Source organism: Mustela erminea, chromosome 10 (assembly GCF_009829155.1).
Source record: "Mustela erminea isolate mMusErm1 chromosome 10, mMusErm1.Pri, whole genome shotgun sequence".
Classification (NCBI taxonomy): domain Eukaryota; kingdom Metazoa; phylum Chordata; class Mammalia; order Carnivora; family Mustelidae; genus Mustela; species Mustela erminea.
The window spans coordinates 55,873,585-55,899,809 of NC_045623.1; the positions used below are offsets into that span (position 1 = coordinate 55,873,585).

Genomic DNA, 26,225 nt, shown 5'->3' on the forward strand with positions numbered 1-26,225 from the left:
TGAAACTCTTTCTTCCAATGATTGTACTTTATTTGAAGTCACTCTTTATTTGTTTTTGTTTTACCTTCAGAAATAAACCCCACCTCACAGGGTTGTTGTGCAATTAAATCTAAATAAAATAGATGGAAAGGATCTTTTATACTCTAATGTATGATAGTGAGAATATTATCTATACTCTGAAGTATTACAGCAATTATCATACTCATACAGGCTAGATCCTATCATCCCAATACTTTCTACATAAAACCCACACTTCCTATATTCCAGTAGAATTTTGATCTGATAACAGGATATATAAGCAATGATGACTGGCAGGGATAACACTGGATTTTAAATATCATCGCCCATTATCTCACATACCTGAGATGGGGACCCTGGGATAGGGGGTGTTTGTGAATTGCTGACTCATAGATAGCAGTGCTCAAGGCACGAGTCACAAACAGGGTGTCCGTAGCCAAAAAATGTCAGTGGGTGGTGAAGCCTGGTGGGAGCTACACAGATGTGTGTGTCATCAATTTCCCATCCTCTCGCCAGCTTTTGTTGAATCTATGGCATTTGCTCATAGCATCTGTGGGTATTTTGATCTCTAAAACAGGGCTTTAGGATCTGTAGCTGAGAGGCAGCTCAAAAGTGTAAAATATTTTTATTGAAAACCTCATCAGACTGTAAACTTATGACACATTGTAGGAGCAATAAAGCACATCCCCTGTTTCTGAGTCACCACCCCCTCGCCGACTGACCAGTTCCCCCTCTGTAATAGTGAGAACAGTTGAAATTGCTTCTAGCCCTCCACCTAACAACAAGGAAACAGTCACTGCTCTCCCCAAAGGAGGTAAAAGTTGGGACAGTGAACATGGAGGACATCACATCTCATTTAAAGACACCCCAATAGAATCATCCTGTTCACAGCTGAAACATTTCGAGAAGCAAAGCACAGCCTTCAGGCAAGCGGAGAAGGGAGACATGCAAACTGATACTTACAAACTTCTTTGAACTAGTAACACGGGAGAAGCCAGACTGTTTCTTAAGAAAAAGTTTACCATGAGGAAATCCCTAAAACAAGGTTCCCTGCCTTTTTTTTTTTTTTAAATCTCTGAGCTTCTTCCTACCCAACTGAAAATGCACCTGATACCTGACAATATTTCTACTGCATCATTAAGACGTAAGCATTCTAAGAGCAATACTGTTAGCTAATAACTGGGAGTTGAATTCCACCACAGGTCAGTTGGCTTGGCACAGAAAAAAGAAATGCCCCCAGATAAAAACTCATGCTTGGTGATCTGCAGCAATGTATACCTTTGGCTGAAAGGAAAGTGGAAAGTCCACTTCCTCTTATTCTCAGTAGATGAACTAACCTCCTACTACACTGAGAAATTTGAATTCTCAAAATGTGGTCCTCAAGTTGGTTCCATAAATTTCATCTGGGAGCATGTTAGAACTACATAGTCTCTGCCCTAACCCAGACCTTTCAGTTCTAGGGTGGGGCCCAGCAATCTGGTTTTCAATAAGCCTTTCCAGGAATTCTGATGCACTCTAATATCTGACAACCAGTGACGGTGACAACTTTGGAAATGAGTTTTTCTACTTCTCTCCTTGTCACTTCCAATATATTCATTCTTCTCTAACTTGGATTTACACATCTCAAAAGAAGAGATTTCTAATATTATCTGAAGTTTATCTCCTTTGGAGGGGGGGGTGCCGTATTCCCCCAAGCATATTTTGTATCAGCCATTGCCCATCTCTCTTATCTTTGATGTCTTCTCTTCTGGTTCCTTCCATTCAGCATAGGTAAGTCTCCACATTATAGTCTTCTCCTTCATCAAGTCTACTCCAATCAGCTTTCATTCTTACTCTTTCGTTTCACTAATGAAAACTTGAGAGTAATATCTCATTGCTATCCTTTCATCCTCAGTTCTAATTTGTGTTTTAAAGTTGTAATTTGTCCCCTAGTATCACTTTCAACTTAACATCCAATATACAAAGGAACCTATGTACCTACCCAACAGAACCACATTACCACTGCATTGCTGTATATGCCTCTCTGCCCCTTGCCTCCCAGTTCATCCTTAAATCCACTGTATTCTGACTTGAACTCCACTGCTCTCATTAGTGTTGCCCGTGCCCATTGAGTTGAAGTATCAGACGGACTTTGCTCAGTACTCATCTGACTCATACTCTGTGCAATTTCTGTCTTTGATAATCGAAAACTTCCCAATGGCTAAGTTCTGTGTCTTTGTGTCTTTGACAACCATTCTCTATTATAGTTCTCTTCCTATTTCTCTGGTTATTCATTTTCTGCCTGCTCCCTGGATCTTCCTTCCTTCCTTCACCCTTATTTCCTTGGGGCTATATCATGATGATGATGATGATGATGATGATGCCTTGAGGCTAAATATTCCCAGTTGAAGGTGGAATTGATGTTAATTAATCTCTTCATACTTGGTCTGGGCAATCTCATTCATTCCATCACTTCATTACCACTTGTACATTCATGATCTCCAAACTATAGGACAGACACACATCTTGAATGGTTCCCAGACAATGTCCACTTAGTACATGTCTAGAGTACTTTAAACTCACTCCATTCAAAACTAAACCCACATCCTTCACTTCATAGCTTATCCTCCCCATCCCAACTTTTTTGTCCTTGTTCATGGCATTAGCATTCACCCAGCTGAACAAGCTAGAAACTGCTGTGTGTCCACAGCCTCTCTTCCTTGCCCCTAATCCATATTCAACTCATCACCGATTCCCACCATCCTACCCCAAAGTTGCATACCTGGAATAAATCCCAGTTGGCTTTGATATATAATTCTTTTTATATGTTGCTGAATTTTATTTGCTAATTTCTTTGAGGATTTCCATATCTATGTTCATGGGAGATACTGATCTGTAATTTTTCTTTCTTGTAATGTTTTTGGTTTAGTTATTAGGGTAAAACTGGCCTCATGGAATGAGTTAAGATGTGTTCTATCTACTTCAGTTTTCTGGCATAGATTGTAAAGATTTGGTACCATTTCTTCCTTCAGTGTCTGTTAAAATTCATCAATGAAACCATCGAGGCCCAGAGCTCTCTTTTTTAGTAGGTTATAATCAATGTCTTTAATGAATATAGGCCTATTCATGTTTCCTGTTTCCCCCCAGTAAGTTTTTGTACTTTGTGTCTTTCAAGAAATTAATCCATTTTATCTAAATTTTCAAGATGTGGGAATAGACTTGTTCAGAGTGTTCCTTTATTATTCTTTCAGTCTCTATAGGATCAACAGTAATGATTTCTCTATCATTTCTAAAAGTGGTCACATGTGTGTTTTCTTGTTTTTCTTGGTTAGCCTGAAGAAAGGTTTATCAATTTACTGATCTTTTCAAAGAACTATTTTTTGGTCCTTCTAATGTCCTCCATTGTTTCCCGGTTTTCAGTTGCATTGCTTTCTGCTCTAATTTTTATTATTAATTTTCTTCTGCTTGCTTTAGTCTTAAATTGCTCCTTTTCTGTCTGGTTTCCTGAGACAGAAGCCTCACTGATTTTACCTCTTTGTTTTTGTCAAGTATATACATAACACTATAAATTTCCCTCCAAGCACTGCTTTTACTACATCCCACAAAATAGGGTAAATTATATTTTTACTTTCACTTAGTTCAAAATATCATTAATTTTCTCTTGAGATTTCTCTTTGATCTGAGATTTAGAATTGTGTTGTCTAATTTCCAAATTTTGGGGTTTTTTTTCAACTATCTATTACTGATTTCTTGTTTCATTCTATTACGGTCTGAGAACATTTTTTGTATGACTTTTATTCTTTTAAATTTGTTAAGGTATGTGTCATAGTTCAGAATAGATGTATCTTGATGACTATTCAACATGAGATTGTGAAGAATGTGCATTCTGTTGTTGGATGCAGTATTCCACAAAATTTCAATTAAATCCAGTTGATTGATAGTGCTGTTCACATCAAATACATCTGTAATGATTCTTCTGCCAGTTTGTTCTATCATTTACTGAAAGGTGATATTGATATTTATAGCTGTTTTGTTTTGTTTTTTTTTTTACTCATTGCTTTTATTTGCCATCCTCTCCTTTTTCTGCCCTCTCTGGTTCTAATGGACCATTTTATTGATTCCTTGTTTCTCCTCTGTCAGCATACCAATTATACCTATTTTTTTTTTAATGTAGTAGTTTCTCTAGAGTTGTCAATATACATTTTTGAGAAATCTAAACCAGCCTTGCTCTGCAGGGCTGCTACTTTGAAACAAAATAGCCCCAATTACTCCTTCCTGCCCATGATGACATTGGTATCATTTGTTTTACTTATCCATATAGTATCATTCCCCAACACATTCTTACTACTGTTACTTTAAACAAAAAGTTAGGTTTTATATAGCTGAGATTAGTATAAAAAATTAATGTTGGGGCCCTTGGGTGGCTCAGTCAGTTAAGCATCTGACTTCGGCTCAGGTCGTGGTCTCAGGGTCCTGGGATTGGGCCCTGCCTCTGGCTCCACACTCAGCAAGGAGTCTGCTTCTCCCTGTCCCTCTGCCCATACCCCAGCTGGTGCTCACACAATCTCTCTCTCAATCTCTCTCTCTCTCTCTAGTAAATATATAAAATCTTTTTTAAAATGTTATTTTAGGGGTGCTTGGGTGGCTCTGTGGGTTAAAGCCTCTGCCTTTGGCTCAGGTCATGATCCCAGGGTCCTGGATTCGAGCCCCACATCAGGCTCTCTGCTCAGTAGGGAGCCTGCTTCCTCCTCTCTCTGCCTGCCTCTCTGACTACTTGTGATCTCTGTCTGTCAATAAACAAATAAAATCTTTTTTTAAAATGTTATTTTACCCTCATTTACTTCTTCTCTTACATTCTTCCTTCCTTTATGGAGATTCAAGTTTATGCCATATATAATTTTCCTTCTCACCAAAGAACTTTTTTTTTTTTTTTTTTACAGAGAGAGAGAGAAAGCACAAGCAGGCAAAGAGGCAGGCAGAGAGAGAGGGGAAAGCAAGCAGAGAGCCTGATGCGCGGCTTGATCCCAGGACCCCAAGATCATGACCTGAGCCAAAGGCAGAGGCTTAGCCCACTGAGACACCCAGGGGCCCCAAAGAACTTCTATTATCATTTCTTTTGGGGCAGGAGTATTGACAATAAATTCCCTTAGGCTTTGTTTGTACAAAGAAGTCTTCTTCACTTTTGAAGGATAATTTTGCTGGTTATAGAATTCTAGGTTAGTGGAGGCTTTCTTTCAAAATCTTACACTCTTCTTGTTTTCATAATTTCTAACAAAGTTTGCTTCTTGCTTATCTTTCTCTATATACATTTTTTATTCGTTGGCTTCTTTCAAGATTTTATCTTTGTTTGGGGTTTTCTGTAGTTTGAATATGATATGCCCAGATATAGATTTTTGAGTATTTATCTTTATTGACTTTCTCTAACTTCTTATATCTATGATTGAGTATCTGTCATCAATTTTAGAAAATTCTCAGCCATTACTTACATATTTACTTCTCCTCTGTTAGTTCTTCACTTCTCATATTCCAAATATGCTTATGTGATACCTTTGAAAATTCTCTCTGATTTTTGGATGTTCTGTTGTTTGTATGGTTTTGGTAGGGGTATTTTATTGTTTTTGTTTTTCTCTTTACATTTCAGCTTGCAAAGTTTTTATTTTCAAGTTCAGTGATCCTTTCTTCAGCTTTATCCAGTCTACTAATGAGCTCATTTAAGAAATTCTTCATTTCTGTTGTAGAGATTATTATTTCTAGCATTTCCTTTTGATTTTGTCTTAGAGTTTCCATTTCTCTGCTTTATACTAGTCACCTCTTGATTGTTGTTTACTTTTCCCATTAGAGACCTTATTATATCCAACAGTCACTTTATTTATTTATTTGGCAGGGGGAGCACAGGGAGAGGGAGACGCTTAAGCAGGTTCCATGCCCAGGTCAGAACCTGACACTGGGCTCAATCTCACAACCCTGAAATCATGACCTGAGCCAAAATCGAGAGTTGGATTCTTAACCAGCTGAGCTACCCAGGTGCCCCTCCAACAGTCACTTTAAATGTCCTTTCTGATAATTCTAATATCTGTGTCATATCTGGGCTTCATTCTGATTCTTACATTGTCCCTTCAAACTATTTTTTCATGCTTTTAGTGTATCTTATAATTTTGTTGTTGTCATTAAAAGCCCAACATGATCAAGAAATGGGCAGAGGACATGAACAGACATTTCTGCAAAGAAGACATCCAGATGGCCAACAGACACATGAAAAAGTGCTCCATATCACTCGGCATCAGGGAAATACAAATCAAAACCACAATGAGATATCACCTCACACCAGTCAGAATGGCTAAAATAAACAAGTCAGGAAATGACAGATGCTGGCGAGGATGCGGAGAAAGGGGAACCCTCCTACACTGTTGGTGGGAATGCAAGCTGGTGCAGCCACTCTGGAAAACAGCATGGAGGTTCCTCAAAATGTTGAAAATAGAACTGCCCTATGACCCAGCAATTGCACTATTGGGTATTTACCCTAAGGATACAAACGTAGTGATCCAAAGGGGCACATGCACCCGAATGTTTATAGCAGCAATGTCCACAATAGCCAAACTATGGAAAGAACCTAGATGTCCATCAACAGATGAATGGATCAAGAAGATGTGGTATATATACACAATGGAATACTATGCAGCCATAAAAAGAAATGAAATCTTGCCATTTGCGACAACATGGATGGAACTAGAGTGTATCATGCTTAGCGAAATAAGTCAAGCAGAGAAAGACAACTATCATATGATCTCCTTGATATGAGGAAGTGGTGATGCAACATGGGGGCTTAAGTGGGTAGGAGAAGAATAAATGAAACAAGATGGGATTGGGAGGGAGACAAACCATAAGTGACTTTTAATCTCACAAAACAAACTGAGGGTTGCTGGGGGGGAGGGGGTTTGGGAGAAGGGGGTGGGATTATGGACATTGGGGAGGGTATGTGCTTTGGTGAGTGCTGTGAAGTGTGTAAACCTGGTGATTCACAGACCTGTACCCCTGGGGATAGAGTATTATGCCTCCATCAGAAAGGATGAATACCCAACTTTTGTAGCAACATGGACGGGACTGGAAGAGATTATGCTGAGTGAAATAAGTCAAGCAGAGAGAGTCAATTATCATATGGTTTCACTTATTGGTGGAGCATAACAAATAGCATGGAGGACATGGGGACTTAGAGTGGAGAAGGGAGTTGGGGGAAATTGGAAGGGGAGGTGAACCATGAGAGACTATGGACTCTGAAAAACAATCTGAAGGTTTTGAAGGGACGGGGGGTGGGAGGTTGAGGTACCAGGTGGTGGGTATTATAGAGGGCACGGATTGCATGGAGCACGGGGTGTGATGCAAAAATAATGAATACTGTTATGCTGGAAATAAAAAAAAAAAAAAAAAAAAAAAGCCCAACATGACATATCAGTGAACAGAAACTGAAACATGCAGGTCTTTAATGTAAAGGCCTTGTATTAATCTGAGCAGAGTTTAGACTATGTTCAATGTGTGTTGCAACTATAAATGTTAGAGACTTCCAATTTCTCTAGTGTCTTTCTTTTGGTCTTCCTTACTTTCCTATGAGCTCCTATAAGAACTCCTCCTTAGCCAAGTCCTGTTACTTGCAGCTTTTTAAGCCGTAATCTACTCTTACTATCTTGAAGGAATATTGGTGTGGTGGTAAGTGGTTGCAGAGAGGAAGCCCTCCATAATTGTTTGATTAAACATCACTCTTGCAGTGGACTTATGTCGTAAGTATTTCTTAGCTTTTCCCCATACATAAGATAGACAGGCTAAAGGACATGGGGTGGGAGAAATGTCCTCCTTCTAGGCAGGATATGGCTCCAGTAAAGTAATTTCCCTTAAAGAGTAGGATGTTCTGGAAACACTTTAGGCGTATTTCACAATGGTTACTTTTCCTCTCCCTGTGCCAGAGCCAAAGGGAGTCCTATCTTAGCTCTTTAACATAGGAAATTGTTGGGGTTATAGGACGTAAAGCCCCCTAACAGTGTAACCACCATGCGTTTCTCATTCTCTTGCCAGTCCACACCTAGCTTTAAGCATTCCCTTACAATTACCATTTAAGTTTCCCCACCAGTGTATGACTCCAGTGGCTTCTGCTCCATGGGGACAGATCTCAGCTGTGACTCTCTGGATTTACCTATATCTCTCTAGAATTTGAAATGGTGGTTGGTTTTGTGACCTCAATTCTCTGTTGGATCTAACAAAATTGTTGACTCTCAGTTTGTTCAGAGTTTTTCTTATTGTAAAGATGTGAATGATGACTTCTAAGCTTTTTATATAGCCGTGCTGAAACTAGAAGCTACCTTATTCCTTTTTATATTCTAATCTCAAACAGAATTCAGGACATAGCAACTCGACAGACCTGAGGAAAGTCTCTTGTGTTGTTTTCTTTTGTTTTGTTTTGTCACAAGAGTTAGGGCTGCAACTGTTAAGTTTTTTGTTGTTTGTTTGTTTTTTTTTAAGATTTATTTATTTATTTGACAGAGAGAAAGTGAAAGATCACAAGCAGGCAGGCAGAGAGAGGGGGAAGCAGGCTCCCAGCTGAGCAGAGAGCCCGATGCAGGGCTCGATCCCAGGACCCTGAGATCATGACCTGAGCGGAAGGTAGAGGCTTAACCCACTGAGCCACCCAGGTGCCCCTGCAATTGTTAAGTCTTAAGAAAATGAAGTCCAAGCAAACACATGAAGACTGTGAAGGCCTTGGTCAGATGCTGGTCATGAGAGCTTAGCAATCTGCCCTCAGCAAAGATGTAAACCTTTGGTAGAGGCTGGTCCTACTTCATCCTGACAGTGTTTTGTAAACAGGTATAAACTGAGGCAAAGGTTTGGCAAAGGGGAAAAAAGTGTTTGCCTGCCATTTGCTAGCATTCAATATTTTTGCAATATTCACAATGCAGGTGAGCTCTTCACGTTTACATAGCTCTTGTAAGGTTCTACTGCTGATACCAAGCCTATGCACGCAGCATTAGACTGAATTTCTGAATTCATTCTACATTAAGGACCAAGAAGAAAACTGTGTAGAGAGAAATCTTGAATTCATGTAGATTCACCAAAGACCATAAATTTGAAAAATACTAAAATAATTACTAGGTGGGCTTTCAGGTGATACAATTAATTGCAGACAGACCTTCAGATTTTTCCTGTGCCCTGAAAGATAATAACCCCCATTCCCCCCCTCCCCCACAAAATCATGGAACTTAGACTTGGAAGAAAAGCAGAGCAAAGATGACGCATATTATAAAAGAGCCCAATTGTACAGTAATATAGTCCAGACCTGGATGGGGGAAAAAAAAAAATCTCCTGGGTAGAATCTATGTCTGAAAGGCATAGACAGATAAAAATTTATTTCTACAATGGATGCCTTTATCAAATCCAGAACTCATGATTCAGGGCTATGTTAAATAACAAATAACAAAGAGAAAATTCAAAAAGTAATCCCAGTATATACGCACTAAAGGAAAGAAGATACTAAGATAAGAATCAGATTAGACAATTATAAACTAGATGGTCTTTTATGAAAGGGACATGAAACAGTAGAAGCATTAATGTCTCTTACAGAAAATAAGAAACATTATTACTCAAAGTCAAGAACATTCAGATACTAAGGTGTGATGGCTAATTTTATGTGTCCACTTGGCTGGACTAAGGGATTCTCAGAAAGCTGGTAAAACATATTTCTGAATGTGTTTGTGAAAGTGTTTCTGGAAATGATTACCATTTGAATTTGTAGACTAACTAAAGAAGGTCACTCTCACCAATGCAGGTGGGCCCTGTCCAATCATTTGAGGGACTGATAGAACAAAAATTTGAAGGAAGGAAAATTTGTTCTTTGCTTGGGACATCCATTTCCTCCTGCCCTTGGACATCAGTGCTCTTCATTCTTAGGTCTTTAGACTGGAACTAGGACTAGTTCACCCCCATTCTTGAGCCTTTAGACTTGTACTAGAACTTAAAACAACAGCTCTCCTTTCCTCAGAACTTTGAACTTGGACTGAATTACACTACTGGCTTTCTAGTTCTCCAACTTGCAGATGACAGATTATGGAACTTTTTGGTCTCCATGATTACATGAACCAATTCCTGTAATATATCTCTTTGGATATCCTATTGCTTGTATTTCCCTCAAGAATACTAATATGTGGGGTGCATGGGTGTGGCTCAGTGGATTAAGCTGCTGCCTTCGGCTTGGGGTCATGATCTCAGGGTCCTGGGATCAAGCCCCACATCGGGCTCTCTGCTCGGCCGGGAGCCTGCTCCCTGACCCCGTCCTGCCTGCCTCTCTGCCTACTTGTGATCTTTCTCTCTTTGTCAAATAAATAAATAAAATTTTAAAAAAATACTAATAACCTGAGGAAAGACTGTCTTCAGGGGCCTAAGTCAAAGAAATGGGCCTCATTAGCCCCTGGAGCACAGCCTTAAGAAATAGGAAAAAAAGCTTCCATTCAAGATTACACTGAAGGAAATCTCAGAGATGAAACAAATGTGGAATGAAGGAGGCTAATAAATCCATAGCATGAAGCTATAAAGGGTTTCTGCTAATAGTGAACTAAATCATTTCAACTAACCCTTTGCTTTAAAACAAAAGATAAGTACCTATTTACCTCCTTAATATCATCAAAGTGACCAGTTAGTAAGGAAATAGCAAGCCAAAATCTAAAGGGAAGTATCTCACCAGAGCTACATGATAATGAGCCTTGAGGATCATGAGGCACTTCAGTCAAAGCTCAGACAGGCCTATGGTGGGGAGTCCAAAAGGAGAGTCTTCCCCAGTTAAACTGGAACTTCACAGAGGTATTTGCTCAGAGTCAATGTAAAACAGAAAAAAACAAAAACAAAAAACACCAAAGCGGAGGGGGAATGTCCTTAATAGGTTATGACCATCAGCATAAATGATTGAAAGAAACAAACAAACCAACAAACTCAAATCACTCTAGAAATGCCCCAGTGACTCTGTAGACCTGGTAGAATCAAATATATTCTCTATAGTTGAGCACACCTTCCTTTTCTGTTTTAAACCTGCCTACAAATAATGTTTCAATGACAATGAGCAGCACACAATAAAGAAAAAAATCAAGCACATTTTGTAAACCTAACATTGAGGGAAAGAAACCAGACCCAAATGAGTATATATTGTGCTGTGTCATTTATATAAAGAACAAAACATTACTAACCAATGTTGTTAGAAGTAAGGAGACATTAGTGACTAGAAAGAAGCCAGCTTCTGCAGTGCTAGTAAAATTCAGCTTCTTGATTTGGATGCTAGTTATGTGTTTGTGTTGAGTATTATATAGATAGATAGATAGATATAGATATACAAATATAGATATAGATAGATAAGGGTATAGCCTGATAAAGAGGGTGTTTTGGTGGTTTTTTTTTTTTTTTAAGTATGAAAAAGAACCATCAGAAAACACAGATAATAGAAAACAGGCCTATGGAAACTTCAGATATCTAAATGAGCAAAGGAGCAAAATAATTATTCTTACTATACTTGAAGAAATTTCTAAAAGTTTGAAAATTTCTGCAATGGAGTAGGCAGCCTTTAAATTGATCCCCAATTTGTGCTCCTCCTTGTGTTCATGCCCTTGTACAATCCCTCCTTTTGTGTGTGGGCTAGACCTAATGAACATAATACGTAAAAGTGATGGGATATCACTTACAAGATTAAGTTGTAAAAAGATTTTGACTTCTATCTTGCTCACCTCCTATTGGTCTATCACACTCTCTCTCAAAGTCCTTGCTCTGGAAGAAGCAAATTATCATGTTATAAGTAAGCCTATGGAGAGGTGCACATGGCAAGACTGATATTTTCAGTCAACAGGCAATAAGGACCTGAACCTATCAATAACTGAGCATGGAAGCAGATCCCATCCACCCAGTCAAGCCTCAAAACGATTACAACATTGGCCAGTAACTTGATTCCAGCCTTGTGAGAGGCTGAATCAGAGGCACCCAGCTAAGCAACAAGTAGATTCCTGATCCACAGAAAACGTGAGATAATAAATATTTGTTACTTTAATTACTAAGTTTTCGAGGTTATTGATTATGCAGCAATAGATAACTAATTCATATACAGAATAGAAAACTACATAAAATTATCTAACATATTTAAAAAGTAAATCAATACAGGGGTGCCTGGGTGGCTCAGTGGGTTAAACCTCTGCCTTCAGCTTGGGTTATGGTCTCAGGGTCCTGGGATCAAGCCCTGTATCAGGCTCCTTACTCAGCAAGGAGCCTGCTTCCCCCTCTTTCTGTCTGCCTCTCTGCCTACTTGTGATCTCTCTCTCTGTCAAACAAATAAATAAAGTCTCTTAAAAAAAAAGTGAATCAATATAAATACAAACTCTGAAAATAAAAAAATATAGTAACCAAAATTGAAAAAAATGTAACAGGCTTAACAGCAAATTAGACATAGTTGAAAAGTGAATTAGCAAACTGGAGGGCAAATTAAAAAAATATAGTCCAGAAAAACAAAATAATTTTTTAAGAAATCCAAGAGATTGCCAAAAATGGAAAATAAAGAAGTAGGTACGAAATAGATTTAATCAGAAATCCAAAAGCAGAGGAGACAGAGGTTCGCACAGGAAATATTTGAAAAGATAATGAAAAAGTATATTCCAGATATCATGAGAGTGACATCAATTTACATGTTCAACAAGTCCAATAAATCCCATATAAGATAAATAAAACAAAACCCACCCATACACACATCAAAGTTGGACTTCAGAAATTCAGAAACAAACAAAAGGCAGATTATTTATATGAACAACAATTAGATTTACAGCCAATTTCCCAAGAATAGCAATAAAACCAAAAGACAAGGGAAAATAGTTACAAAGTGTTGAAATAAAGTAACTGCATACAATGAAAAACAAAAAGGATGCTTTCAAGAATGAGAGCAAAATAAAGACATTTTCAGGCAAATAAAAAATGAGCATGAATCCTAGAGGACTGACTCAAACAAAAAAGCAAGTGATCCCAGGGGGTCTAAGATACAAAAAGGAACTAAAAACAGAGATAGTGCTAAACATCTAAATCTAAATCAAAGGCTAAATACAAAAATAATGCGGGTGTACTGTGGGGTTAAAAAAATAGAGATAATTAAAATATATGAAAACAAACTGTAAACAGGGAAGGGCTGGCTAGGAGGCAAAGTATTCTAAGATCCCCATGGAGGAAGATTAAAATTAAAAAGTTAACTCTTGACTTGCAAGACTGAATATTGGCTTATTTCCTAAATCTGGCTGTAGTGACATCACTTTGATAAATGTGGCAATTAATAAAGTCCTTTAACTATTTAAAACGTGATGACACTAGAGATATGGCACTGGACTAATTCAACTTATATGGGACCAAGGAAAACTACAGCCTTTACAGTGGAACATGACTTAGGCTGATGCTGGTTAGAAGACATCACCCTACAAAAAGCTGAAGAACACCTAATAAAGTGAGAACATTTAAAAGGTGAGGTGAATAAATCTGAGGCCTTAACTTCCTTGAGCTTTAATTTACAAGGGCAAGAAGCTTCAGTTTCAGATTCATCTTTACATGCGCAAGCAGCGATTGATATTGGAGAAACAAGCTCACAAAGATGGCAGTCACACCGTCCTAATGATCTTCTCCTGCTCTGTCCCTCTAAAGAACAGTCACATCCCTGATGTGACCCCAGAATTAAGAGGAAGAGGAAGACAACTGGGGAAATGGCAAAGAAGAGTATGTTTTTCCCATTCTTTGATGTGCCTTCCAAGTGTTAGGAATGCCACCAGTTTAACAGTCCCAGCTTCCTGTTAGCTCAGTCTTCCTCAAGGGGAGGGCATACTTTACTCTGTGTTGGTGTTCCCAGAAGGAAAACATGGGCAAGCACAACTCAGTCCTTCCCCTCTACTTCCTCACGTGAGCACGATTTCTACAGATCTTCCCTGCTACAAGTTTTACAGGGTGAGGTTCTCCCTCTGAAGGTGAGGCTGCTCAGGTCCAGCATCTCCTGTTACTGGGTGGTAAGTCTGTCAAATTCTGGTGTTCAGAAGAACACTTGCCCACACACATAGATTATATATTCTGACATCAACTTTATTAGTAATTAACATAGCACCTTGTTTACATATCTGACTTCTTTTTTCATCCTATTTCCAAATTGTTTCCAATAACTCAAGTGGCGAAGTTTCCCCAGAATTCCCAACAGTAGAAAATGAATGATTCTGGCATCTCAGTCTACATATAACAATAACATCAACAATAATAATGGAACAACATCAAAATAATCACCAAGCGCTGGTTACTACGTTCTACGCATTGCACACATTATCTTTATTTGTCTTCACAATTCTTAAAAAAGTAGGTACTATCTCTCCACTGTTTATTCATTTGGGTTTCTGTGGAAGAATGAAACTTACCCAATAAGTAAAAGGAAGGATGTCTACCCAGCTAAACACAGATCCTTTCTAACTCATTCTTTCTCTGTGGTAATTTAAATCACTCTTCTTATATTCTATGCAATGATGGCCGGCTCCTGTCATTAACGTACTCTCCCCAAACAAGGGCTAAATTTATAGTAGTGATTTTCTGTTTAACCTTCTATACACTGGGCACCACCTTTCAATTGTACTCACTCAAAGTCCTTCCCTAGCTTTAAAAAATCTCATCTCTAGCACACAGCCCTATACCTACGGCTCATTTACCACACCAACCAGGAACTCAAGATCAGTTTCACCCAGTTGTCACTGTCAAAGCAATTATCAGAGCAGGAGTCATGTCCCAGAGATATTTTTCAGTCTAGATCAGGAGTTGCCAAACTGACTGGCCCCCCAAATCTAGCCCACTACCTATATATGTAAATAAAGTGTTACTGGGACACAGCTGCATTTATTTATTATGCATTATCTACAGCGACTTTCACATTACCACAGCAGGGTTGAATATTCAGGACAGAGACTGCAAAGCCCACAAAGCCGAACATATTTACTCTTTGGCCTTTCCCAGAAAGTTTGCTCACCCTCCTGGGTTAGACAAGGAGGTTGATTCTATATTCTCAGTACTCTTAAGTGGTTAGTATAATTCTTTCTCACATATGGTCATAGGCTGTATCTTTTACATCTGTTTTCTTGCATCAAGTTGATGGCAATAATGACAGTCGGAGCTCTACTTCCCCACTTCTAATCAAATGTCTTTCAGTCAGATTCCTCAGCCAGCAATTCTATCAGTCTATAGCTATCAATACTCCAGAGACAGCATTTTTAAGGAATATATAGAAATGCTTTTAGTTACCTATATTTAAAAATAAATGTAGAATCAATGACTGATACTCTTTCATATATTAAGAAGAATCCAGGTAATTAAAGTGAAAAACATGTTATGAATGAATTACTAACGTGTAGTATTACCAATGGCACAACATAAACTCTCTGGATAATGGCTAAACCCTCCATTTCAATCTGAACTATGGACACCCAGCATGAGGCCACTGATACTTGAGACATGGTTTCTAGTTTTCGAAAGGCTTTACTGGATAATGTTCGAGAGAAGAGAAACTATTTGTTGATAACTTGACGTGCTTTTTAGTAATATAGGTACCTTATAGAGATTATTATATTTAACCTTCACAATACCCATGAGCTGAGTGCCATTACTGTCTCTGCACAGAATAATACCCCCAGCTGAGAGAGATAGACAAGCAGGTCCCAAAAGTCAGTCGGGATCTGATACTTCTATAGGAAGGACAATTGCCACAGCTCTCAAGGTGTCCTTGAGTTAAATAAACTCAAAATTTGCAAGGTACATTTTATCCAGATTGTTATTCTAAAGAGCATATTATCAACACCGGCCAAAACCAGAACACACACCCCCCCCCCAAACCCCATACCAGTCATCACTTCTTTAGTTGCTGGATTGTGAGCAATTTACTTCTGGGAAAGAGTCTGGGATGGTACAAGGGGCAATCAGAGAACTCAGGAAAGCATACATTCACCAACTGGTATGAAAGCATTTCAATATTGTAACAACTGGTACAACTGTACCAGTGCCAACTTGCTGAAAAATAAATCTGTGGAATTCTTTACAACTCCAAATCTGCAATTCTGCAGAAGCATAACCAAGACTAATTACAGAAGCTATGCAATTGAGTAAGCGATCTGGGAGTGATATGCCCATTTTAGTTCCCCATGATTGGCTATGACTATTCTAATGTTAATTCAGCTCAAGAGAAGTCAGGGCTTTTCGGGTTTTTAACCCATTCTCCCTACAATGTGTTACCACACTTCTCTATCACATCCAGACTGTCTGATGAACCATTTCATGCCAATAATTAGAATAGTTAGAGTCTCAGTGATCTAATGCTGAGTGTATTTGAAAACCACCAACTAAAAAATGCCCTGCATTATTCAGTGGGTATATACTGGGCTACTCATCAGCACTGCAGAGCTCAGCAGGTAGCAAGGATGTATGGCACACCATAAAAATCAGATTTTAATGAGTGAATACATTTAGTCCTTCTCCTTAATAAATGATTTAAACAAAAAAGGTACCATATTTTTACAATTTAAAATTGTATAAAATACAGAGAAAATATTTTTCATTTTAATGATAAAACTCCATGTTAGGTAAGCAGGCCATTTGTGGAAGATCTTTGAAAATTACGTAGAGGAAAAAGAAAAAGAAAACGTTGATTATTAAATATATGATAAAACACACATTTGAAGTAGCATCACAGTGCAATTTTAACTACAGTTATAAGATTGTATGTACTTGATTAACTTCTCAACCCTAGATTAAAATAGCCTCTTTTTACAAGTATAGACTCGGCAAAAACAGTCCATGCGTCTCTCACAGTATAATTTCCATTCCTCTTTTGATTTATAATAAAGTGTTTTATTTCATACATAATCACAAACTGAGATTAGTAAAGTGGTATTGTAGTAAGAAGAAGCTAGGAATAATTATATGTGGAGCAGAGCAGTAAGAATATCTTCTGTCATATATACACATATAATTCCTTTAGGCACTTTCCTAAGATTGTGCTTTTCTAAATGCAAACATATTGATGCACACTAATGGTTACTTTAAAAAAAAAAAAAAAGATCATAGGCAGTCATTTTGTTTTCTCTTGACCTTAATAAAAATGTATCTCATTCCCCCCACAATGGGCTCCTTCCCAATCTTAATCAGGCTGAATATATCTCCACTGTACCCAAAGGAAAACAAATTCTCAAAATGTTAACAGCCTTAGTTAGTCCACAAATAACAAACATTTTAGTAACAGGAAATTATGTTGGAATAATCAGAAAGTAAAACTTAGAATTGACACTTAATTATAAAACTACTCACCACTCCTGGCTTACAGTTGTAATAGCAATGCTTGGAAGTGTTGTCAAAGGCAGCGTGGTCGGTCTGGAAATGCCATCTCCCTCGGGAGTCCGCGCTCTCTCACTCTGTCTTTGGGACAGTGGTGGTAACTGTAAGTTTCCTGAGCAACACCTTCTCCCTCTCCAGAGGTCAATCCCAAGTGTGTTACTCGAAGAACTGTAGGATTTACTCAAGCTACATTCCAAATAATCTTTAACATTCTGGAGGAACCACAGCAGGGGGGGGGAAAAAAAGAAAAGAAAAAGAGAATGAGATTCAAATGTTTCAGATGATGTGAAATAAAAATCCAAATAATCAAGTCATCCATCATAAAGTCCAGATTCATGATCTTACAACCAGAATCTAATATTGACGTCAAAACCTTGAGAAAAGACAAGAAGTGGGCGGGGTGGTTAATTCTGAGATTTCAGAATTCTTGGTGATTTTCAGGGTCCCCATTACAGGTTACCAGTTACAGCATGTGGGTTAGAGGGCTTTCTAGCTTCTTTCTCTTTTTTCAACTTGTTTTTCTTTCTTTTTTTCCCCTTCTTTCTCTCTTTCTTTTTTTTTTAACTTGCTAAAATGAAAGCTTATAATTGAACATATATTTGGGAAATCAATGTTTTCATTCTGAAACATGGGGAAAAACTATATTAGCTAAGGTATATACCTTCTTGCTGAGTGTTTTAAGGTAAAAATATTATTATCTTAGGACAGAAAGATGTTGATAATAATGGATAATTGAATATCCCTGTTTCCATGAAAGATCTTCTCAGAGTTGAAGTTTCTTTTTCTTCCTTTGCTTTTTTTTTTTTTTTTTTGGTAAAATTATGTAAGAGCTCAGAAAAAGAAGAGCACACTTTATCCTTTATCCAGCCCTGAACTGAGCTACATGTGTTCAGTACATCCCTAATGCTGACAAAAACGAAATACTTGTGAGAAGATAAAGACATTGTAGTATAACCACTGGTAAGAGTTATTCATTTCTCCTAAATCTCCTAATGACTGTGGTTCTTGGTAGAGCTGGGAGTGAGAGGCCCAAATGAGACATGGCCTGGGTACCATTTCTCTAAGTTCAAAGATAGAAAATGTCATAGCACAGCAAATACCCATGGAGAGCAACATGGAGTTCAAAAGATGTAACTGTCACTCTCTACTCTTATCTAACTCCAAATAATGGAAGTCCTATCCCCAGGCCACTGTGTCTCACCTGAAATTCATTCTGTGGTCCTAAAAATACTGGTCCTTCCTGCTAGTCTCAGAAAAGACTTAGGAGAACCTGGGACTAGACCTCCGAAGGTTTAAACAAACTAAAGTTCTCTGTCTCCCACTCCATCCATCCCTACCCTAGTTCATGCAAGAACAATCAACTTAAGTTTCAGGCTCTAGCTGGCTCTGTGCAACAAATCTATGATAGTTTTGCTCTGTGCTACTTAAGGATACAACAGCAAAAGGAAGCCCAGTATCTATTCACACAGAAAGAAACCTATATTCTAGTGATTTATGCTTATCTGAGTCACACAAGACCACATTTTGATGAAGGAAATATGGGCATGAATAGGCCTGACAATTTTCAGGGGCCCCACTCTTCCTACCTGAAATGGGATATCGTCACATTACCTTGGGCTTGACAAGAATACCATTCATCTGAAACTTAGTAGGATGACAATTCAATAACAAGACAAAACAATCTGTAATTTTCCAGAGTTAGATTAAAACATTCTGGAATGTGTTCAGTGTTTCACTATTTACTAACTGGTTATCATTTTAAATCTGCTGTAGGCCTAGCACTTAGACAGAGCGTGTGTGTGTGTGTGTGCGTGTGTGTGTGTGTGTGTGTGTGTTTTACAAATAAGAAGCTGAGGGGAAAGTTCAGTATATGTAAGTCTTTTGAGAAAAAAGACGTAAAGACAAGTTAATCAAACAGAATATACAAAGTTTTCCGGAAGAAATTCAAAAACAAACTGAAAGCCAGAACTCATGATTATAAGTCAGACTACTTCCAAATATTCATGTAAAGAAAGTACTGATTATCTGGAAAGCAAATCCTAAGTATAAAGTTCACCTGCTATGCAACAGACTTGATACCAGAGAATAGAAATAAGGATATCATTTAGCAAAACCACTAACCACTATAGTCTCCTTAATAAAGTTTTTGGATATTTTTCTCTTTTAGAAAAAAGAAGTATTATCAAAAAGGTTTAACTGTAGTAGAGGAACTAAATGGGTGCTTATTTGGTATTTGCTATTTGAAAAGTAACAAAATCACACTTACCACAAACTATCTCCCACACTGACTTGCCAAGAGGCTTGAATTAACAAATTTGAAGTCATTCTTTGAATTGAAAGAATTCGTTTTAAAAGACCCCGTGAAAGTGCATTGCCACAAAAGAACATAATGGAGTGGTTTTCTAGAAATTAAGTTAAACACTGGGAACATTAATATTGTTTTACAAACACTCATTAACCCATGTAGAGTTATTCATAATTACCTCAGGCTCTCTCAGTCATACTCATAATCTATATAGCTCTCCCCCCAAAATTGTTAACATTCTCAAGGGACCAACCTAATTCACCCAGTTCTCAATTACTGAATTTGAGAGCTTAGACTTATATTCCTATTTTAACTAGCATGATCCTAGCTGACTACACCACTCACCAGATCAAAGATCTGGAGAAAAGGAACATTAATTTGAATGCTACTTCTAGAAATCACAAATTTTAAAATATATATCCTGCCACCCCAAATTCACTCTGTATCTCTATAATCCTGAGGGATACAACCCAGTTTGGGATTGTCCTCATGCTCCTGGAAAGCTGTTTGTTTAAAAATTGTTATGTTTGCCAATATAATTCCAGAAGTTTATCACAAAGGAGAAGCTAGTGTGAAACCCTCCATCTAAGTGGAAAGAGTCTGAAGGGAGGAAGGTCAGGGGATACCAGAGGGACTCAGTCCTAGCCCCATATCAAAACTGACTCAGTTAGGACCACTGAAATGCACAGCTGAGGTATAAGAGTGCTTAAGTAGTTTCAGATTTGTGGCTGTTGCTTTATTTTGCCTTTGTTAAGTCTCTCCCAGTGATTTTTGGAGTTGGCTCCGACTCTTGAATTCTGATTAAACTCCTGGTGGGGAAATGGGATTGGGTATTTCCAAGGACTTCTAGTGTGTCTATTGGGTACAACTCAATCTGGACCACAGGCTCTTCAAACCTTATAAAACTGGAGATGGAAATTATGGAAAGCATCAAGTGACACTCAGGGACTCTATAAAGATTAAATGTCACGATGTTCGATGAGACAATAACAAAAGTAACGTTGTCTTTGAAAAACTCAGTTTTATCACAGGCAATCACCTTCAGTTATGAGTAGTTGCCCAGAGGTAAATAATGTATTTTATATATAAAATCAGCCCCTCTCTCTTTCTGTGTGTGTATGTCACCCACACACATATTTCCTGGTCCTTCTTTCCTACTCTCTTTAGCCATTTTCTCCTTTTCAATTCCTCCCTAACCCAGCAAGTTCCACCTCTTTAAGTTATTCTGTAATCCCTACACAGTCATAATTATTTGCTTGTGTTCAGTACCTGAATAATGCTGAATTTGCCCCTCACTTCTGGGACTTAGTTCCCTAAGGCAAAGTACTTAATGCATACTGTGCCTATGTCATTCATCACATTAAGTCTCCTATTGAAGGTATTTGTGTACTGCAAATAACTGTATGCAAACACAGTGGTCACAGTTAGCCATTTGCTTATTCTGACAAAGCTAAACATAGTGTCTTACATGTGGTAGAAGCCTTTGCATATGTCATTCCCTTTGCCAGAAATGCTCTTCTCTGAAAGAAAGAAGGAAGGAAGGAAGGAATGAGGTCTCTTCCCTCTTCAGAGGCCTCACTCCCTCACTACGCATATGTCCTCTCTGTCTGTATGCCATCTCCTCACGTTATCCCTCCCTAAACACTCTATTCTCACTATCCAACCGTTCTTTACCTGCTGACCAACTTCATTTCTCTGTACAGACCTTACCATACTTGGGATCATTTTATAATCTAGCTATGTGTTCTTTCCCCTCCCCTCTGGAATCTAAGCTTCAAAGGGACACGAACACTATCTATTGAATCTCTAGAACCTAACCAGTGTTTGGAAGATAACAGGTGCTAAATTAATATTAAGTGAATATTTAAATCATTAAATAAATGTGTGCTGCATTAAAATAAATGGAAATATGATAAAATCCTCCTGACTTAAGGGTGAAAACTTATTTCGAGAGTGTGGTATATAAACTGTAAAATCTGCTAAGTTGTTCTAGTTGTGAGGGAGGAGATAGTGTGTCTAACAGTAAGTATAAGTTTACACACTGCACTTGATGAGTCAAGGTGCACTGGGAAAAGTTCTGGGTCATCACTCTCCACTAGAAATAAAGTGCAAGCCACAAAGGGGAGCCAAAGGTACTAGATGAAATTTCAAATTTTCTCATACCCACATTAAAAAAGTAAAGAAGGATCAGGTGAAATCACTTTTTAAAAAATACGAGTATAGTTGACATGTTACATTATTTAAAGGTACAGACAAGTAAAATTACTTTTAATAGTATATTTTACTTACACTAGCATATCCAAAATATTGTTATTTCAAAATGTAATCTATATCAAAAATTTTTAATAATATACTTTACATTTTCTCTTTGTACTACTATATATTCACAATCCAAGATCTATTTTTACACTTAGAACACATCTCCATTCAGATGGGTGCTTAAGAGTTGCATGAGCCTAATGGTTACCATGTTGGACAGGGCAAATCTAGGTAACAATTATCCACTCTGGTAGTTTTAATAGTCTTCAAATGTGGTTTTCTTTTTTCACATTCTTTCTTATATGCAATGATACCTATCTCTTGTTCCTTGATTGTGATAACAAATTGTCTTATGGGAAGATCAGGATTATTATGATAAGGATCCAATGAAAAAGAAAGAATCAGTGTCCATCTTTTATAGATAGAATGTGTTGCTTATTCTTCCAAAAAAAAAAAAAATAGAATCTTGTGGCACACACTATATAGATAGTATTAAGAGACAATCCCAAGGTTTTTTTTTTTTTCCTTTTTTTAAAGAAAAATGATTTCTAAATTACAGAAGTTTCCCTTTAGATGTCCAGAGCAGAACATGAAAATATGAATATCTCTTTTTACCATGGGTACTGAGAACTCAAGAGTGTGAGTTAAGGGAAGTTTCCTTGTGGTCAGGGAGTAGAGAAGGGGAAAATAAAGAAAGGAAATGTCACAGGTGATAAGACTAGAAAACTAATCAAGAGTAGAAATGGTGATGGCAAAGGGATGTGTTTTGAAGGTCAAGAGCCTCATAGCATAGCTGAGTCTCTCTCTGGACTTGTGGCTCCAAGAAGTTCCCACAAGCACCTACAGGGACACAGAAAGAACCTGAGATTTAGCCTCAGCTTTCCTGCTAAGAGATCTGTTTCAACATGAGGCAAAGGGACCAGAAATCCTTGCAGTGAGCAGACCAAAGGTAAGGACTAGACAGAAAGCAAAGCTTTTAAGCAACCAGAATCCCCCACTGAGAGGTCAGGTGAAGAGTCCAGGCAGTGGGAGAGAAGGTCAAACTCACAGCGCAGTTAGAAGGTGCACTGCTCACAGTGACAGCAGACAGACCTGGTACTGTGACATGCCGAAGCAGCACTAGAACAAGGACAGAGACTAGACAACCAAAGATCTGGGGAAATGAGCTGTTCTTCCACTGAACAACAGTAGATGCTAGTGGAAAGGGGACAATACAAGATAAGGACAATACCACACATCTATTACAATAATGTTAATTAATGTTAAGTCCTTTCGACTAATGCCATGTAACTAGAGGGAAGGAGTAAGAACTGGGAGAAATCCTGAAAGACAGAGCATTTACCCAAAAGGCAGAATTTTACATTAATTGGCAAGTTCAAGTTCCTCCCAGCTTCTCCCCATCTGCGGAACCAGGAGCTTAACAACAAGATGAGTTATCACAGAAAGCAAGGAAAATTACTTCTTTTTCCTCCCTCCCTTCCTCCCACACATCAGATTGGTGGCATAGGATTTTTAGTTCAATTACAAACAGAAACTGAGTAAAAACTGGACAATTAAAGACACACTAATGGGGGACTGGTCAACTGAAAGCAAAGGAGATAATCAATCTCAGCTGTGCAAGATACGAAGCTAGGAGATGGTGAGTTTACAGATTTCTTCAAACGACCTGGCTCAGAGTTTCTAAAAGAATGCATGTATCAAGCCACCCTGGGCTCTTGTTATAATGCAGTCTGATTTGTAGGATTAAGATGTAGCCTAAGATTCTGCATTTCTAATAAACACCGAGGCAAAGCTAATGCTGGCGCCCTAAGGATCACCCTTGAGTAGCCAAGACCTAAAGGACGTGTATATCACAAGCTTCGTACGAGCAGTTGTCAAAGATCCCACCATATGAGGTGACTCTCGAGGATTAGCTGTCCCTGGGTGAAGACAGGGAAGAAAGTCACCGGGGAACTGATAAGGCAGGCAGTATAGAAAGAGAAGTTTCTAAGAGCTAGAATGTGAGCATCCACTGCAGAGAGATTGGGGGGTTGGGGAATGAGACCATGAACTTCAACCTGAGCCCTCTCCCAGGGCAGAGAAGACAGTGTTCCTGCAGTCTACCGTGCAGAAATATGGGGCCAGGTGCTGGCAATGCCTGGGTCACTAAAACAACTAGTGACAACGTGGTGGTGTTCAACAACCTTGCCCACCCTTTGGATAAAATTATGAAGCAACTTCTCCATGGAGCAGACAGAAAGTGGGTAAAATTGAGCAACTCTGATTTTTGGAACTTACATCATCAGCCGTCACTGCCATGACACTCCTGCTTTTCTTCATTATAGAGGTGAAAGATATCCCCTCTTAGGATGTCTGTTGCTCAGCACAGTTCTGCTGCTGATTTTTAAGATCTATGGGGGGGAAAAAAGAGACACATACACAAAAAAGAGCTCAGTATCCTTAGCTGAATATAAATACATGGTTTCTTTGTATTCTCCAGACTAACATTTGAATGTACGCAGTGTACACATATAAGTAAATACCACAATTTCCCAAGACAGTTCAATCTGATATGTGAGAAAAGAGGTTTGCACGATACAAAAAACTCAACGAAATTAGTGCAAAGCTACTCAGGAGGAGAGAAAAGAATAAGAGGCTGACACTTTGGCTCCCAAATAATCCACAATCATTAAAAATATAGAAGTAATACATATTTCTGAAGGGCTTTATTTTTTTTATACAGAATTTCATCTATATAGTAGTCTGTGAGATTATTTCCATTTTTTTCCTAATGTGGGAATAAATGATCAGAAAAATAATTGGACCAAGGTAGCACATTTAAAATATGGCAGATTTAAATTTAAGGAACACAGGGCTTTGATATTATGGTCCAAAAAAAAAAAAAAACCAATACAGAAAATATACATCACCAAAAAACCCTTAATTTCAAATTTACCATCACTTTAAATCTCTTATCTGTATAAGCACATAGTTAAATACTTATTAAAGATAATTTTAATTAAAAAGAGCTAGAATTCCCTGGTCTAAATCACACCAACCTCCCCATTTTGAAGAAGAAACACTGCAATTCATGACATTTTTGTGTGGATCATTGGAAGCTCAATACTACCATCAAAATTTAAGGGTACATCTTGGTTGTGCAACTCCACAGAGAAAAACTCATCTCTTGTTTTGAAAACCCAAGCTTTTTAAAAAGGTACAAATTCATAGTTTAGGCATCCAATAGTCTATGAGAGAACATAAAATATTCTGCTTGCAGAAGCAAACTGGAAAAGATATACTATAGAAATCCCTGAATCCAAAACGTGTTAGTCCATATGGTCGTTTCTCAAAATCTTGGTAAAAAAATGTCCTGCATCATTGCTGAGCTCAAGAAGGTCCTATGTTTTCTCACTCTATACGTTTAAACTCTTAATACATGCCTGATTCAAAAAGTCTGCTTCTCGAACATGAAGATATATATAGATTAAGAGCGTGATGGAATTGTAGCTATGTGACTAGGAATACTAAGTAGTGGCATTGTACCATCACCCAGGAAACCAGGGTTGAATTTCTAACATAATTTGACTATATTATGCAGGAGTTGGCAGCAGAACTGATAGAGTGGGTAAGAGAGTGGGGGAGGGAGGAACTTTGCCTCTGTGTGTTCTAGGGAGAGAATCCCATAGGTTTTTCAGGAGTTTGATTCAATATGCCAAGGAAAAGCATTTTCTCAGCATACACCAAGGAATGATTGAACTTTTCTAATGCTGACCAAACAGGAGTAGCCAAACTTCCAGAGCTTTTACTCAAAGGTCCCTTTGACACCTAACAAAAGTAGACAAATAACATTTTATCACATAGGGATCTTCAATATTGAGAGCTTCTGTAAGGTAGAATCTGGAAAAAAAAAAAGGGGGGGGCATGCTCCTAAGTTTTTTGTTTTGTTTTGTTTTGTTTTTAAAAAGCAAGATTCAAAATTAAAGTTTTACATTCAGGATACAGAATTAGATATACCCAATGATTTTAATTCTGTAAAAATAAAAGCATGGAAAAATACTAAAGAAGCTGTGTAAATAAAAGCATGGAAAAATACTAAAGAAGCTATGTAAATGATGATAGTGGACATCATGTAAGGGTTCTATAAAAGGTTTTTCTCTCTCTTCCATATTTTCCAGATTTTTTGTGATATATTATTTTATAACCCCAAAACTGATTTCATATATATTTTATAAATTTCATTACATATTATATTATTATATATTACATATAACATATTAGCATGTATTGTTAA

At 37.9% G+C, this 26,225-nt stretch overlaps 1 protein-coding gene across 1 annotated transcript in view; it reads right to left on the reverse strand.

The window, feature by feature from the left end:
• PDE4B (phosphodiesterase 4B) overlaps window positions 1-24,340 on the reverse strand; it is a 447,018-nt gene extending 422,678 nt beyond the window's left edge. Inside the window, exons 1-2 of the mRNA XM_032302838.1 lie at window positions 24,230-24,340; window positions 17,362-17,600 (exon numbers count right to left, since the gene is read on the reverse strand). Of these exons, the coding sequence (XP_032158729.1) occupies window positions 17,362-17,600; window positions 24,230-24,271 (281 nt within the window). The 5' untranslated portion in view covers window positions 24,272-24,340. The remainder of the gene's footprint in view (window positions 1-17,361; window positions 17,601-24,229) is intronic.
• Window positions 24,341-26,225: the final 1,885 nt, after the last annotated feature.